This window comes from Neopsephotus bourkii, unplaced genomic scaffold, assembly GCF_033783945.1.
Source record: "Neopsephotus bourkii isolate Nb327-2 ecotype Australia unplaced genomic scaffold, CSIRO-AGI_Nbou_v1 NB_234, whole genome shotgun sequence".
Classification (NCBI taxonomy): domain Eukaryota; kingdom Metazoa; phylum Chordata; class Aves; order Psittaciformes; family Psittacidae; genus Neopsephotus; species Neopsephotus bourkii.
This window is the reverse complement of record NW_026900744.1, coordinates 15,241,000-15,258,984: the sequence shown is the minus strand read 5'-3', so window position 1 is coordinate 15,258,984 and position 17,985 is coordinate 15,241,000. Positions and strand designations below refer to the sequence as shown.

Below are 17,985 nucleotides of genomic sequence, written 5' to 3'. Positions count from 1 at the left end.
TCCCCTGGCCTCGGCTGTGCCGTACTCGGAATGGGTAACGGTAGGTGGCCGCCGTGGTAGGCAAGCACCCCCGGCCGAGGACCCTCGCAGATCCCCTGAGAGCCAAGGCTCTCCCAAGTGTCCAGCCTCAGAGTTTCCCCTCTCCATCATGGGAAGGTGAGTGGGTGTGGTGGCCTGCAGGCCCCAGGCAGGGCAGGTGGGTGGTGCTGAGGAAAGTGGAGGCCGATGTATGGCATGGCCTCCATGGCTAAAGAGGTCCTTTAGCTCTGAGGGAGTCAAGAAATAATTGTACCATTACACAAGGATACAATCTCTTTCATACCTGGTATTTCAGGACATTGTGAGCAGCAGGGGTTAGGGGACTTTATGTTTTTCACTGTGGTATTTAGGGAAGTATTGAAGAAGGGCTCTTGTAGTGTCCTGACGCATTATGGTGATATGAGCTGCCGCTTTTCCTCAGCACCATTTCATAGTTAAGCCCAGCCTTAAAGCAACCTTGGTCAACAAGGTGTTTTGAAACGTAGCCTTCTTGGATCAGCAGCACCGTTGGTCCAGGAGACATGGGGCTCCAGCCTTAGGAAGGTGGCTGGAAATCCAAAATTGTAGAGCCAGCACCTAAATCGTCTGCCTCTTTACCTTGTATCCCAGCCACTCTAAAGAACAACCAAACAGCATCATATCCAAGAGATATCAGAAACCATATTAATGGAATGTAGTTGAACTAACAAGAAACTGTCGTTTGTATAAGAGCAGTATCCAGTCTGGAATGAAGATGGCTCCAAGCTGTGTGTTTTAATATCCATGATGGAGATAAAGCAGGTCTATCCCCAGCTGCCTAAAAGTCCTGCTGTCCATCTAGGTAGAAACAAACTTGCAGAACTAGAGGCAGCAGTGTCTTTTCAGGTTTGTAAACTCTCTCTGTAGTTTCTCAAAAGAGGGGTTTCATTTCTGCTTGTATTTGTGAAAATAAAACTGTGGAATTGGCAGAGATCGTTTATTTCAATAATTGTCTGAGGAACAGGGATAGTTGTTTGGGTTTCAGAAGGAAAAGACACTTCATAGCAACTAACAGTAGTTGTATATAGGATGGAGGGCAGAATCCATGCATGTGTTGGTTCTCTGGAATGCTCTTTGCTGTACTACAGCCCCATTACATACAACTGAAATGGCTGTCTACACAGAGTCATAGGGGTAATACAGAAATAAATAACAGGTAACTAAGCTTTAGTTTTTATTGTGACAGAGTATAAAGAATAAATGCTTAATGTCTACTGATCCTATTAAACACAAAAAAATATGCTAAAAAATATATATATTTTCATAATTTGTAACAGGACAGCAACAAATATTTTATGGTGTCCATACTGTGCCCTGCCTCTGGTTTACCAAAAAACAGAAAAAAAAAGTACCCTGTGAAATATAAAGTGTTACCTTAGAGCAATGAATTTACAAAACATTGCTAGAACATAACACTTTTGTTACTGTCCTTATTATATTTTTTTATTATGGTAATATGTCATCTGTTAATGACTGTCATAAAGAAAAATGTATATACTGTTACTTGTCAGAGCCACAATTCTTCAGTGATTTCAGCAGCTCTTCAGATAAGCAGGACCCAAACATTAAACTCTCAAGTCATGTAACTAAATAGTCTAATATTTCCTGAGTACGAAGTACCTGACAGTCTCCATTCACTGAGAATTTCTTTTTTTTAATCTGGCCACATATGACAACAAATGGAGAACAGTTTTAGACACCTATGAAAAAGTAGGTCACGGATTACAAGATGAGAATGATACACAGGAATGTGGGACCTGAAAAATATGAGGAAAGGAACATTTATTGCAGTTAAATGTGCCATGATCTTTGAGCTAAAATTGGCTGTTTGTCAAGGCCTGGAAGGACAGCAAAACCTGTCTCAGCCTGACAGAGGCCAGACGACAACACCTCAGCTTTGCAGTGACAGAGCCATAAGCAGTGCCAAGATCAGATAATTTTGTCAGTGACAACCAGTTCATGCTAGGTTTAGAAAACCACACTAAAAATCTTGTATTACACAGTAGATTCTTTTAAAATTAAATTGTAAACCAAATGTTTCCTGAGGTCTGGTTCTACAGCCTTTCCCTGAGCTGTTGATGTTGCTTTGCACGATTTCTTACATCCCTTATGTTATACTTCAATGAGCTTCATGGTATTACCATAGGACCCTGGAGATTCTCCTCACCTGCATGTTAGAAGCATACACAAAGAGAATGAAAGAGTGGTATCTGAGGCAGAAGAATCATCAGGCTGCAAAGAGGAGCTGGAATATGCAGTACCTCTCTGTTTCTCCTTTTTTCTTTAGTTTGGGTGGTTTTGTTGGTTTTTTTCTTAGAGCAGTTGTAAGTAATGCTATTCTAGAATCAAGTAGAATAAAAGACTTTTAGTGAGGGAACTTAAAGAAGAGTGGAAAAGAACATGGGAGTTTCAAAGAAAGGCAGACTAGAAAGAATGGTAGAGAAAGCTGCATGAAGGGAAGTTGGGTGAGAGAAGAGTGAAGCAGGTGGTTAAATAGAACAAGAGGAAAGAAATATGGAGTGTTCTCAAGTTAACTATATGTGGTAGAAGATGTGTAGAAGAAATGGACAAAAACATTTTTGTAGAATAGGTGAAGAAATTAGCAATATTTTTGTTCTTTGCATTAAAAACGTGAAAACCCTACCCTTTTTATGCAGAAAATTGAGGTTGGTTTTTTTTTCCTTTCCTCAAGATGTGGCCAGGAGTTAACTTGACAGAATGCTGTCCATGACATCAGAGCAACGCCCACCATACTGTCTCATGGTAACTTTGTAATTTGACAATTTTTTCCTATTGGTTCTCTTAGTATAAATCAAATTAATTGTGACTGAAAAGTGCTAGAGCTAACCCTGATTTTGAAGTCAAAAAAGATGCTTCCATTGTCTTCAGTGAGCTTTATATGGGCCCTTGGTATATAACCACAAGACTGTATGTTGAAAATGATTTAGAATCATAGAGTCATAGAATAGTTAGGGTTGTAAAGGACCTTAAGATCATCTAGTTCCAACCCCCTTGCCATGGGCAGGGACACCTCACACTAAAACATATCACCCAAGGCTTCGTCCAACCTGGTCTTGATCACTGCCGGGGATGGAGCATTCACAACCTCCCTGGGCAACCCATTCCAGTGCCTCACCACCATAACAGGAAAGAATTTCTTCCTTATATCCAATCTAAACTTCCCTGTTTAAATTTGAACCCGTTACCCCTTGTCTTGCCACTACAGTCCCTAATGAAGTATTCCTCCCCAGCATCCCTATAGGTCTCCTTCAGATACTGGAAGGCTGCTATGAGGTCTCCACACAGCCTTCTCTTCTCCAGGCTGAACAGCCCCAACTTTCTCAGCCGATCTTCATATGGGAGGTGCTCCAGTACCCTGATCATCCTCCGAATCTCTTCTCTGCCCAGCCTGTAGCTGTGCGTGGGATTGCTCCGACCCAGGTGTAGGACCTTGCACTTGTCATGGTTAAACTTGGCATCAACCCACCTCCAAGTGTGTAAGGGTCCCTCTGGATGGCATTCCTTCCCTCCAGCGTATCAACCAAACCACACAGCTTGGTGTCATAGGCAAACTTGATAAGGGTGCACTCAATCCCACTGTCCCTGACACCGACAAAGATGTTGAACAAGACCTGTCCCAACACCAGTCCCTGAAGGACACCACTCATTACTGGTCTCCAGCCTGACATTGAGCCGTTGACCACAGCTGTTTGCATGTGGCTATCCAGCCAGTTCTTTATCCACAAAGTGGTCCACCTATCAAATTGATGTCTCTCCAATTTAGAAACAAGAATGTCATGTGGGGCAGTGTCAAACGCTTTACACAAGTCCAGGTAAATGACATGAACTGCTCTACTCCTGTCCCATCAGTTCTCTTGCCCCATCATAGAAGGCCACCAAATTGGTCAGGCACGATTTCCCCTTAGTGAAGCCATGCTGGCTGTCACCAAGCACCTTGTTGTTTCTCATGTGCCTTAACATGCCTTCCAGGAGAATCTACTCCAAGATTTTGCCAGGCACAGAGGTGAGACTGACTGGTCTGTAATTCCCCGGGTCATCCATTTTCCCCTTCTTGAAAATGGGGGTTATATTTCCCTTTTTCCAGTTGTTGGGAACTTCACCTGACTGCCATGATTTTTCAGATATGATGGCCAGTGGCTTAGCAACTTCATTCACCAGCTCCTTCAGGACCCGCAGATGGATTTCATCAGGTCCCATGGACTTCTGTACGTTCAGGTTTTTAAGATGGTCTCAAACCAGCTCCTCTCCTACAGTGGGCTCAAGGTCTTCATTCTCACAGTCCCTGCTTCTGCCTGCCTTCCAAGACTTGTGTGGTGTGGTCAGAGACTTTGCCAGTGAAGACTGAGGCAAAGAAATCATTCAGAACCTCAGCCTTCTCCAAATCCTTTATAGCCAGTTCTCCCGATAGCTTCCTGAGGGGGCCTACGTTCTCCCTAGTCTTTTTTTTATTCGCTACATACCTATAGAATCCCTTCCTGTTATCCTTAACATCCCTAGCCAAGTTTAAGTCTAACTGGGCCTTAGCTTTCCTAACCTGGTGCCTAGCTTCCCAGGCAACATCCCTGTATTCTTACCAGGCCACCTGTCCTTGCTTCCACCTTTTATAAGCCTCTTTTTTCATCTGAATTTTCCTCAGCAGCTCCTTATTCATCTAAGGAGGTCTCCTGGCCCTCCTGTTGCACTTCTTTTTAGTTGGGATGCAACACTCCTGAGGTTGTAGCAGGTGATCCTTGAATATCAACCAAGATTCTTGGGCCCCCCTGCCCTCCAGGGCTATATGCCATGGAATCTAATGTTCCTGAAGAGGCCAAATTCTGCTCTGTTTAAGTACAGGGCAGTGGGCTTGCTGCACGCTCTTCTCACTGCCCTGAGGATCTCGAATTCGACCATCTCGTGATTGCTGCATCCAAGGCTGCCCTGGAGTGTAACATTTCCAGCCAGTGCCTCCCTGTTGGTGAGCACGAGGTCAAGCATGGCACCTCTCCTTGTCGGCTCCTCTATTACCTGCAGAAGGAAGTTGTCTACCACACAATCGAGGAACCTCCTGGATTGCTTGTGCCGGGCGGTAGTGCCACTCCAACAGATGTCAGGGTGGTTGAACAAGGGCCTGCGAGCGTAAGGCTTTACCTATCTGCCTATAGAGTGCTTCATCTGCAGGTTCCTCTTGATTAGGCAGTCTGTAACAGATCCCCACAGTAGTGTCTTCCATCACTGTTTTCCCTTTAACCCTGACCCACAAACTCTCTGTTAACTGATCCCCTGTCCCCAGACAGAGTTCCATACTTTTTTCATTGAGTCCTACACAATCTTTTTTATATCATTGTGGAAGAAAAAAAAATCAAACAGAATAAGCAACGTTGCTTTTCTATAGAAGAAAGAATTGTTAAAATGTATTAGGTTAATTTATGTCTTGTGCAATTAAGAAACCAAAGCAATTTTGAGATTTATAATCTCTCCATCTAAGATTGAACCTTACTCTCAGGAAAAAAAGACATGGGTGGATTTCAAGGGAAAAATAGTGCATACAGGATATTTTCTTAGTCCTTTTAAAGACGAAATATGTATGAAACTCCTTAAGGCTTTTTATTAGCTAAAATAAGCTGCAACATTCTGAAAGGGTGACTCTCAGAGAAACATTTTAAGTGATTAGACAATGTGCTCAGTGGGGGATGGAGATGCTGATGTTCTGATGTGCTGTCACACAGTAAGTATTTGAGGTATGGAGGTAATAAACCCTGGGCTTAAAGGTTTATATTGGAAGAAAGAAGTGAGATGAGGTCAAAGTAAAATCTGATATGCAAAGACAAAGTCTGGCTAAACTCTTCTGGATGAAGTTAATTTTTGGGACACAGATCAAGGTGATTCTTGAATGCCTTTTTGATCAGCAGTGACAGGGACATCTGTGCAAGAGAAGGGCATTTTCAGTATGACACGTGATTGTGCTGGTAAATAAAGGGTGCTCTTGTTATCCTTGGACATGAAACTTCACAAAAATGAAAACAGGATTCTATATGGAGAGCTTGATTTGAATTTTATAATATATCTTAACTGCACCCTGACCTAACTAAATACATTAATTTGGGGCTTATTTAAACCAATGAAGAAAATTGGCTGTAGGGTTTTACTGTTTCAGATGTAGAAAGAAAAAAATAAAGATGTGAAAAGAAGCGGATCTCTTCATAGAGAAGCAGAACTTTCAATTAGACATTATACAGCAAAGGGTATATTGTTTTCTCCCTTGGCTTATTCAAATCAAAATTGCTCACTTCCATGAAAGTGATCTTGTTTGATGGCCTTGTACTCTTATTCACTTGGCTGAGTGAATATATCCAGCTGGTGGTAAATTGACTTATGCCATCTTGTGCTTCAGTGCTCCTCCACAGCTGGAGTGTTACAAACTGTGTATGCAGGCCTATGCACACCGTCAAGGCAGGAATACAGTACCCAAGCTCAGCTGAAGATGTGGCAAAGCAACCATCTACCTGGACTTTCAGCACCTGACTTGAGACTTTAGGGTTGCTGCTTACAGAAAAAATACCAGTTTACTCATGTCCTAAGCAAGGCTGATCGAAGTAGTGTTGGAAGGTATAGAAAGTACTTTAATGGTGCTACATTAGCTTTTTCTTTTTTTTTTTTTTCCTTTAAGGGACCAACCTTTTAAGAGGGGCTTTTGCTGTGAGGAGTACGGAATAGCTATATTGTGTATTTTCATAGAATCATAGAATCATCTAGGTTGGAAAAAAACTTTACAGTCATCAAGTCTAATTGTTATCCTAGCACTGCTAAGTCCACCACTAAACCATGTCCCTAAGTGCCACATGCACATGTCAGTATGTTCTGTGTGTGCTCAGTATGTACAGTGCACTATTTCATTTCTGCTTATTTTCTAACAAACAGCCTGAAATGAAGTATCCCTATCCAAAGAGCCAATGATGTGCTTCCTGTTTGGGTTAATTTTAATTAAGCTAAGGAAAACAGAAAGATTAAATTATAAAAGTGTCCATACAAAAGTGAGCAGATGGCCTGTCTCTCCTAATGTCATCTTGTGGGCTGCAGTGACAATAATGGAGATTTTTTGTGCTAAATCCTGATTCTTCTGAAGTCAATGAGAATTTTACCATTGACCCCGATGGGGACAGAATTTCACCTCTTAATGTTTATTAGATGCAGCAGGCAGAAAGCAGACTCAGTGCTATAAAAGCTATGACATTTTATGGTTCAGACTCTGCAACCACTCAAGCACATGCTTAATTTTGCCACAGTAATAAAAGTTAAGTGCCAGCTTAAGTGTTTTCAAGAAGGGGTCTCCTTTACACTTGAACAAGTCTATATTTGATCATAAATCAGGAATTCTCCCTCTTTCTCATCGCCTCCCTCCAAAGGAAAAGAATTCTGCATGTAATCATCAAATTTTTCTACTTCGCTTCAAAATAATGTCGTTTTTCAGGTTTTGTCAAAAAAAAAACCAACAAAGGGAGAGTAAGGAATGGGTACCTCAGCTGAAGTGGTGTCCTCAGACATTTGACTTAAAGCAAAGTACTCATTTCAAACATATTCAAAAGCTAAATTTCATTTTTCAACAACTGATTATAAATATCTCAGACAACAGTAATTTCTTAGGAAAAAAAATAATTTTGCACAACACTTTATAGCCAAAATATTTTTCATGAAGTTTTTTAACTGTCCTGGACACCACTAACCTTGTTCTTCATAGCAGGGCAAATCATGCTGCTTTTGCAGATAGCAGCACTTGTGTATTTGTTTCCACTTAATTTTAACCAAAGCACATAAGAAGTGTACCAGAGTGGAAGCACAAGGAGAGGCATAGATGAATTTAAACCTGAAATCAAGCACAAAATTTTAGTGGGGTAGCACTTAACCAGTGGAATAACTTACCTTAGGATTTATGTCTGGATGCTTCCCCCTTACTACCGATCTTTATGTCAGGAGTAGATGCCTTTGTGAAACAAATGCTCCTGCTCAAACAGACTGAGGTTCAAAGCAAACTGTGCTGAAGCAACCTTTTTCAGGCTATCTCGCTGCCCCAAGCCAATGAATTTGTACCAATATTATTCCTATTGCTAATATCATCTTCAGTGATGTGCATTATAGTCTTCCTGGGGAATCTATTCCAGGACTGAATTGCTATTATTCCAAGAAAACCCTTTCTTTCTTCTAACAGAGTTACTCAGTCAGCCCTTACTTTTCTTGAAGAGCCATGCTCAAACCTGAGTACAGTACTTCAGCTGAAATCTTTCCAGTGCTGAATGGGTGAGAAGGATGACTTCATATTGTTTATGGGGATGAAGTAATCCTTACCCTTGGTAGTGATAAGGCTGGTCTTGATGCAGGGATGGGGGACTGATGCGTATTATGCTGAAGAGCCAACTAGATGGTCATGGAAGTCCCTCTGGTTTTTAAATCTAAGAAAGCAGATGTGGATGATGAGTGTACAGTAAATTCTTTCATGGGTTCTGTTCTTATGCTCATTTGGTTTATTTACATCATGGTTGATAATAATAGAAGAAGTAGTACATTGGGTCAGGTGGATGGTGAGTCGGTTTTAGACTCATCAAGAACCTAAGCAGATGCTGTACTTCAGTTTTATTTAGTGCACTTACCCCTTCACTCTACTTGGTCTTCCCAGGACAATCTGTGGCAACATGTCTGGGGTGGAAACTGGAAGAGTGTATAGAACAGAGGCAGTTGTAAGAAGAAATGTACTATGTGACAGTCAGCTGGGAGACGATGACAGGGTGAAGGGTTATCATGGGAGCTGTGGTTGCATTTTCCTCCCAGTTAGGAGAGCCTTAAGGCTGCACTTAATGCCTAGCACTAACTTCATACTCTACATAAGCCATCATTTCTGGGTAGAATGATACCAGCCACAATACCTTTTTCTGAGGAGCTTTATAGGATGCCTCTGAAAGAGTGGATGTGACTTGCCATCAGCCTGAGCTCTGGAGCAGTGTGGATTCCACGTGCTGTGCTCAGCACAGAAACAGACAGAGGGGTTACTGGCTATGAGACACAGGGAAGGAATGGGAGGAAAAAGTGTATGGAGCACCTTCTGACACAGAAGAGGAAGGTGATGGTATTCAAAATAAAGTGTATGGTGGGCAACAGGAGACCTGAGAGGTGTAAAGGAGCAGCTGTACTTTCCAGAAGTCTGGAAAGCACTGGGGTAAGGAAGGATCAAGGGCTTGTTTGGCTGGCCTGTGGGTAAGAAAATACAAGAGCCCAGGAGTTCAGCTGTGGTAATTACTATTTCTCATGAGCTTCTGGGTTACAATACTGAAAGTTTTACAATGCTGTTGAGCTGTGTGTTGAAAAAACAATCCTTCAGCTTTCAACTAATTTAGTTACCATCTGTAAGCTGTTTAAGTAATTCCCTTCGTTTCACTTTCCTCATTTAATTTTGCTATGTATACCTTTTCTTCATTACATGTCCTACATATGCATCTGTATGGGCACAGAGTAGGACATAGGTTTGTAACTCTGGATTTTCCTTAGAAGTGGAAGACACAATTGTCACTGATGTGCTTTATGGGCAGAACAGGATAATGCTAGATTTCTGTAGCCCATCCACAGACTGTAGGCGTTCTGCTGTGGGGACCTGTGGTCTGTTCCTCACATGTGTATTTTAGACAGACACAGAAAGTGTAAAACAAATAAAAAGTTATTTATCCTAAAAAATTTCACCATCGGCATTTGTGTAGATGTTCAAGTTTTATTTTGTGCCTTCTGTACATAGCTCAATTTGCTATTGGATTTACAGTTTCAAAGTTAAGATACTGAAGTTGTCCTTAGTTCACCCAGCCCCAGCTAAGTATTCCATCTCATATGGTTCATGGGATTTCCCTGGAACCTAGGAGCATATCAGTTGTCATGGCAAGGCACAGCGAGGTGAGCTAATTAATAGCATTCCAACATATCCTTGGTTTATTGGCTAGTAGTGAAGAATCCCAGAAGAAAAGCACTGTAATTGTGCCAGATCCATCCTGTGTTTCCTATAGTTTCTTTCTTGAAGTTTTTTCATATATGTTATATTTTCTCAATGCCAGTGCTGATGGTCTCTGAAATTAAAAGCATTACTCATAAAAGGGATTATGAGATTAAAAATATTGCTCATAAAGAACACATTGATCCTCACTGGCAGGATGATAGACATAAAACCATCAAATTACTGATGTCACCAAATAAAACTAATTTAGGAGATAACAGTGCATTTTTTAAGAAATAATGGGTATGTGTTAGATTTACAAACTGCAAGATCTTTACTTCCCAGCATGCTCATTCTTCATCTATCATTTTATAATAAGAAAACCCCTTAAACTTAATCTCATACAAATGTCACTTGCTAGCTTTCTTGCTAATCCAGAGGAAATATTATCCTAGTGGTCCCTGAGGTCCAATGTCTAGGTGTTGGATACATGATAAACTTACTTGAAGCTTTCTTACTGAGATATAGCCCTCTGGAGACAGCTGTGGATTTAATTTTTCAAGCTTTAGTACAACCAACCCCCTAAAAATAAGATTTAAGTTTCCCTTGTCAGGTCGTTTAAGAGTTGCTTCTTTTATTTCTTTTTTTTTTTGTTGTTGGTTCCCCCCCCACTTTGCTACTTGCCCAGACTTCTAATCTGCAGCCTCTGGAGGAAACATTTAACCATCTCAAACTTTTCATGTCTTGATTATTTTTTGGTTCCAAAGGACAGCACACATACATTTGGCTTTTGAAAGGTTCTAGTCAGAGCTTAAGATCTGAAAGCCTGGATCTTTACATCTCAGCCTCTCTAATATGAGAAGCGTATTGCAGAAGGCTAAATGGTCTCTCTAACCCATGGTCTACCCATATCAATTCTTTCTACAGATCTGGTGTTACACATTGCACCCTCTACTTCCTCAGAGTGTCTGTTTTGTCCTGATGTTCACACTCCAGCGAAAGGCTGTCCCCTCCTGGCATCACCACTTGCATGTCACATCATTAGTATGTACCCCTGTATGCTCACGATGGGAGCCCTCATTGTCTGGGCCTTCAAAGAGTTCAAGAAAATACCTGGTCTGGCTTTGTATGGGAGCAGTATGTAAATGCAAAGAACCAGCCAAAGCACATTTCCTAGCTAAAGGGTTTAGACTGTTTATTGCAGCTCTTTGCTGTCAGAGACAAGATAACTGGACAGGATATTTTTGGTCTGAGCAGATGTGTCAATCATATGCATTAGGTAGGAAGAATCCAGCTGAGAGGAAGTGGAAAGGCATGTTTTTCTGGCAGTGTTGTGTGCAGAAGGAGCTTTGATGATGTGGGTTGCCATCTTTCTTTTGCTTTGGAATTACAAATAAAGCCTTGAGAGACTTTTTACCAAAGCATTTCTGGCAGTTGCATGCCAGAGCTGAAAGACATTAAGACTTATCTCCCACTTGCCCAGTTCTCCCACAGGCTTTTCTGTATTGTTTTTCATGCTGTTTCCTGAGTGTGCAACATCCTCTTTATCCTGGCTCAGCAAACCACTATCCCCTCTGGTCAGTCCTTAAAACTCTTCTTATGTGCAGTCCACAATGACTGAGACAGCCAGTCTCCAGATCCCCTTCCAATTTGGTTAAAGAGCTGTGCCTGCATTCTTAAACACAGAGCTATGGGGGATATGAACTGTGCACGCACGCATGCACAAGGCTACAGCTAACTTGATCCTGCATTTTCCAAAACCCGCAAACCCTGCCACTCAGCCAGAATGAGATTTTTGTTAGCTTCCACCTAAGTGAGTTTTACCATGTGCTTGAACCAACAGAGGGCAATATATGCAAAATTCAATATTGAGAAGAAATGCAATTAAAAGATGACTCTGAGCAGCCCAGCCCTTACTGTATCTGGAGTCACATATCACAGTGAAAGGCAGCATTCCATGCTGGACCTAAAACCTTCTCAGGCTCCATCAATTAAACCACCACATATGGGGTGGAAGAGGCTCAGCAAGGAACTCTCACTAGGGTTCGATGAAAACCAGATGTTGTGGGCACAGCTGTCATGCTTCTTATCAAAAACAACAGAGAAGCCCCTTCTGCAGTTTCGTCAGGAACCCTGCCCTTCTTTCCCTTCAGCCCCAGCCCTACTGAGAGTCCCTAACTAGGACCAAATAAAATCGTCATAGCCAAAGCATGCAGGAGTCCTCCCCAGATATTGCTATTTACATTAGCATACTGTTTCTGGATCTCCAAATCAGGGTCCCACTGTGACTGTCGCTGTACTTGGGGCATGATGAGACAGGCTCCCACTCCTACCTAAGAGTGGCTTCACTCACTCAAAAATGTAATTCAGTGTTGGCTTCAGAGCTTGAAGTATTAGAGGGAAAAAACTGTGTATTCCCTCTGTTGGGATAAAGCTCTGGCCAATTTCTTTTACATGAATTATAATGTATTTGCCCATAGGGCTCACATGCTGTGTTTTGTTGCTTCAGATGGAATTCCAGATTGCTAAATTCCAATTGTATAAGTGATAACAGATTGCTGCTGTGACTGCACCCGTGAAAGCACAGGGGAATTGTGCAGGATATGCCCTGAAAGACATGAGTCATCCTGACCTACAGACAGTGAACTTTGCTTTGGAAATGTGGCTCAAAGCAAGGTTTCCCCTGAGAGATCAGAAGTCCTATCTCAAGGTTGGGTCTTTGCCCAAGGACCTGTTCTGCTCTACATTTCCTTGGGTCCTTTTGCTGCAGAGGGATTTTGCAAGACTGACTAGCTTACTGGTGACAACAACATTATTGTTGTTTGCACTTGCAAATGAGACACTGAAACCAAATTTACCTAAGTTTAGTTGCAAATAAACAAATAAAGAAATGGAAGATGGGAAATAAAAAGCTCTGCAAACAAAACAAAACCTTTTGATTGGCCTGACACAATTTTTTTTTTTTTGGGGGGTGAGAAAAGAGAAATATTTCAGTTTCTCGTCAACCCAAAACACTGTTTTTTCTCAATTCCATACTCAACTCAAAACCAAACTATTTCCACAGTAATACTTCTGAACACTGCTGAGTCTAATTAGACCCATGTGCAGAGTTAGGTGGGCGAGGAGTGTAATTAAGAGTTCTGGACTTCAACAAGTCAGACAATTAGTGCATCCATTGTCATATTACTATTTCTCAGCTTGACACCCAGACACTGGTGTACACTGCTGCTTTGAATAAGCCACCGAAGCTGCAGTCACGAAAATACAGGCAGTTGCTTTTCTGGCTGCAGCAAAGTCAGTTGTAAGGGTTACCACCTGCCATCCAACCTGCAGCTTTTCTTCACTGCCCTCATAACTGCGTATGTGCTCTCAGCCTGTGCCTCTTCTATTAACATGACCCTGTGGTTTTTAGGAACTTTTAAAAACTTGTTGTCAAAGATAAAAATTTCTTGCTTTAACCAGATGTATTCCTGACAGCATATGCCAGGTGTGAGTGTGAGGGAGAAGAATGAATATAAAAGTCTTTTTAAGATAAAGAGACATCTTACAGCAGTCCTGGTGGCTTGTCCGTGTGGAATTTATATTGCATACCAGGTGTTTTCTAAGCAGAGCACAGTAATTTAGAGGCAAAATTGACCATTTGTGACCTGCTTGATATGTAGAGCTAGTGCACATGTTTTCCTTCTCTTTGCAGCCGATGTGTTTCAGAAGCAGCGTGTGCAACTCAGATCTGCAGAGAGGTAGTTACCTACTATTATAAAAGTAATCCAAATTTATCTTTAAATACCTTAATGTTCCAACAAATAGATCTACCTTGGATCTTGCAGTGACTCATTATAAGACATCTGATATCTTATTTTAAACCTGCTACTCTCAAGTGAAGATCAGCTGCAAGTATTTTAACAAGAAGCCACTCAGGCTGATCCTTCATTTTATCTGTGCTAAATGTGATGTCCTAGAACTGATTTCAAGGGGAAGAATATGAACTATTTGTTTTCCCATACAAATTCAAACACATTCTTACTTTAGACCAGAAGCTTTTCGAGGCAATGACTGTGTCTACTGTAATTTTAGTGTAGGGCTTCAGTTTACCCAAATGTACAGATTCTCCAGTGTCCCTGCTACCAACAAAAAAGATGGCTAGCTGGCTTCAACTTCAGAAAGATCAGATGGCTGTTTGGGAAAGGAAACTAAAATTGAAAAGTTGGTTTACTCACATTTCAGCAGTGATCCTGCAAGTAGTATGGGTGTCATTTCGCCCATACTCAAGCTCCATACTTCTTTTTAATGGAGATGTAAGGTATATAATAGTGCTCGAAGTGTTTGCAGCTTCTGGGTAGACCAGTACTACTCCTGTTCAGAATATGGGGTTAGGAGACAATGTGAAATAGTTGTGAGTTGTTCTTAGCAGAAGACAGTAAGATGCTGCTGCCAACAAATAGGCAGAGAATATACCATCCACTTTTTGGGAAAAACAAACAATAAAAAAAAAACAACTGGTATTTCTGTGGACTTTTCCAGGCACTTTTGAACACAAGTCTATGTTTTTGCTTAACCTTTGACAGCAACAGGAAGTGCTTTGAAAGTGATTTAAAAGTCTTCATGCTGTTGTTATTCACCCACATAGCTGCACTAGTATCTGAGGCCTGAGTGTGTGTTCACACTAACTTTTCGGTTATAGAGCTATTTGGAAGAGGGACACAGTCTTGATCATGTGCAAACAGCATAAATAGAACTATGATGCCTTCTGTAGATCTTCACCCTTTTTTTGTGGGGCAGGACTACTCTGAGTCAAAACCACCACTGTTACCAGAGAGCCTGAAAAACTAATCCTGTGGACTGTTGTTTCTGACACGTTTGTGTAGGATGGTTGGGAATGGTACCTTGGAAAGGCAGGTGCATATGTATCCATGCCTGTTTATCCTCATGAGTTTTATGGTGTCTCAGAAGAGCAAAACTCCCTTTGCTGAGTGACACCAGGATGAGACCTGTTGTAGACAGAGACATACACAAAATTAACCATGCCAAGTGCAAGGTCAACCATGCCAAGTGCAAGGTCCTACACCTGGGTCAGAACAATCCCAGACACAGCTACAGGCTGGGCAGAGAAGAGATTCAGAGCAGCCCTGCAGATAAGGACTTGGGGGTGCTGGTCGATGAGAAAATGAACATGAGCCGGCAGTGTGTGCTTGCAGCCCAGAAAGCCAACCGTATCCTCGGCTGCATCAAAAGGAGAGTGACCAGCAGGTTGAAGGAGGTGATCCTGCCCCTTTATTCTGCTCTCGTGAGACCTCACTTGGAGTATTATGTGCAATTCTGGTGTCCTCAACATAAAAAGAACATGGAACTGTTGCAACAAGTCCAGAGGAGGGCCACGAGGATGATCAGGGGACTGGAGCACCTCCCATATGAAGATCGGCTGAGAAAGTTGGGACTGTTCAGCCTGGAGAAGAGAAGGCTACATGGAGACCTCATAGCAGCCTTCCAGTATCTGAAGGGGGCCTATAGGGATGCTGGGGATGGACTCTTCATTAGGGACTGTAGTGATAGGACAAGGGGTAATGGGTTAAAACTTAAACAGGGGAAGTTTAGATTGGATATAAGGAGGAAATTCTTTCCTGTTAGGGTGGTGAGGCACTGGAATAGGTTGCCCAGGGAGGTTGTGAATGCTTCATCCCTGGCAGTGTTCAAGGCTAGGTTGGACGAGGCCTTGGGTGATATGGTTTAGAGCGAGGTGTCCCTGCCCATGGCAGGGGGGCTGGAGCTTGATGATCTTAAGGTCCTTTCCAACCCTAACTATTCTATGATTCTGTGACTGCACTTATCTTTTTTCCTAAGGAAAGTGGGCTAAGAGTATGTTATGAAATCACTAGCAGGACATTAAAATAATAGGGAGTGACTCTGAAATATGCTTGGCTTCCTATGTGAATGTATTCATTGTAATCGGCCAGATACTCGGAGGATGTAAATTGTGAGAGCTTCACTAGAGTCACAGTAACTCAGGCATTTTGTAAGCACTGGGGAACCCAAATGCACAACTTCAAAGAGAGTTAAGCTCCACTTTGTGCACAGAAGGCTGGAGAAACAGTGTTCTTTTCTGCTTTTGCACATCCTCCCAGTGAATGTAGGAACCCAGCCCTTGTGGACCTCATGAATGTCAAAGCTATGGGGAGCCCTGGAACTGTGGTCCCAGCACCCTTCACAGTGCTGTCCCCATGTTTGACTCCACTAGGACACATCAGGGCTTGGGTTTCATCCTTGGAGTCACTGCTATCTCTAAGCAGAGGTCACTTTGCTATACAATGGCCATTGCCAAAACTACAGCCATGACAAATTGAAACGTGGCGAAACGTGGTGTCAAATGCAGAACAGGTGGACTCTGAGTTCCTAGGCGTATCTTTTGTCGGTGACAAAGTGAGCTTGTGCAATGTCTTTCCAAACCATTAACTTGCCGTCTTGATGCATCTGTTCCTGGTGCACTAACTGGCAAGTGGCTGAAAATAGATAAGCAAAGAAAAAGGGCCAGATTTGTGGGAAAACCAAGACATACCCCAGGATTGTATTGGGCCCAGATATTGCAAAATCAGTTGGAGAGAGCCTGGGGTTTCTCTGATAAACCAGGAAGAAATTGGAAACTGAGTTATTTCAAGGGATGGCTGAAATGTCTATGGTTGCGTGATGAACATTGCCCTCCATTGAAGGAAGCGCTCAAACTTTGGCAGTAGAACTGATCTAACCATTGCCATGATCCCACTCACCCCAACCCACCCTCAACTGTGCATTTCTGCTTCCTTTCCTGCACTCCTCTGGCAGTTGTTACAAGCTCTGCGCTGAACTGGTTCACACTGATGGCCAGACTGAAAAAGCCAACTAATGTATTAAGCTGAAGTGGCTCTGCAGAGACCCCAGAAGTGGGAATGCATGAGCAGGGAGGGGTGGAAGTGTAGAAATGTGTTTTTTTAGTACTTAGATTACTTTTGTCTCTCATGGAACCCACTGTGGCACACCTCTCTGACAGGAGACAGGGAGGAGGTCTGCATTATTGGTAAGGCCACTGTGTAGTGACTGTATGGGTACCTCCTCCACACTGCCATCTCAGGAAGCTGTTCCAGCCCTGTACTGTAGCACATGAAAAATTCCCTTATGTCAGCTGTAGGCTGGACTGGGGAACTGATCCAACTTGAAAGAAAAATAAGTATATTTTTCTGAATAAGATTTATTCACAGATATGTTCACCAGCACGTTTGCACAGTCATGTAGATTGGAACCTCTGGGGAAGCAGCGTGCCAGTGCAGTTAGGTGAGAATGAGTAGTACAGGATGGTAGTTGGGGAAATAAGAAAGGCAGTAATACCCAGGAATGTTTTTTTCCCCTGAGTACTTTTAATAAGTAATATCAAAGTAGAGATACAGAGATTGACTGCTCCAAGGAATCGAGTCATATTGGAAAATATGCTTTAATTGATGCATTTCTCAATGCTGCTTAGCCTCACGTGTAGCTGAAGTACTAGTGACTTTCCTCAGTGGAGGCTAGGTCATATTTGTTCCGCTCTCAGAAGCTTAATCAGATGTTTATTGGGAGTTTCAGTACTGCTCAAGACATATGGCAGCCCTTTTGTACTGGAAACATCTAACTTTCTGATTGTGCATTGCTGCGTTATAATGTGCTTACACTGCAGACAGCTGGAATAGACAGCTTATAAAGCAGATACTGTCATGGGCACAATGTGTGGAGGTCAGTGAAGTTGATGCAAAGCCTCCGTCCCCTTGCTGGGTACCTTTGTAACTCAGGAGGCTTGAAGTTGTACCACACTGAGTGCCTGAACTACCAAGGGGCAGAAAAAGTTTTGAAGCAGTACCTGTCTCTCCTTGTCCCTTGAGAGCCTGATAATCCTCAGGGGTGGGATATACTTAGGATATACACCCCCCTTCATGTAGTGGTCTGAACCGCATTCTCTTTGCCAG

At 42.3% G+C, this 17,985-nt stretch overlaps 1 protein-coding gene across 2 annotated transcripts in view; it reads left to right on the top strand.

Moving 5' to 3' along the window:
• Positions 1–2,775: 2,775 nt before the first annotated feature.
• The window catches only part of NTMT2 (N-terminal Xaa-Pro-Lys N-methyltransferase 2), a 35,427-nt gene continuing 20,217 nt past the window's right edge, over positions 2,776–17,985 (top strand). Inside the window, exon 1 of one of the 2 annotated variants that reach the window (XM_061345448.1) lies at positions 2,776–2,820. Coding sequence is in view for 1 of the 2 variants with exons in the window: in XM_061345447.1 (XP_061201431.1) it covers position 13,915 (1 nt within the window). In the remaining variant the exon portion in view is untranslated. Of the gene's footprint in view, positions 2,821–13,811; positions 13,916–17,985 lie in introns of those variants that run through there. The other variant, XM_061345447.1, reaches the window with a different exon arrangement.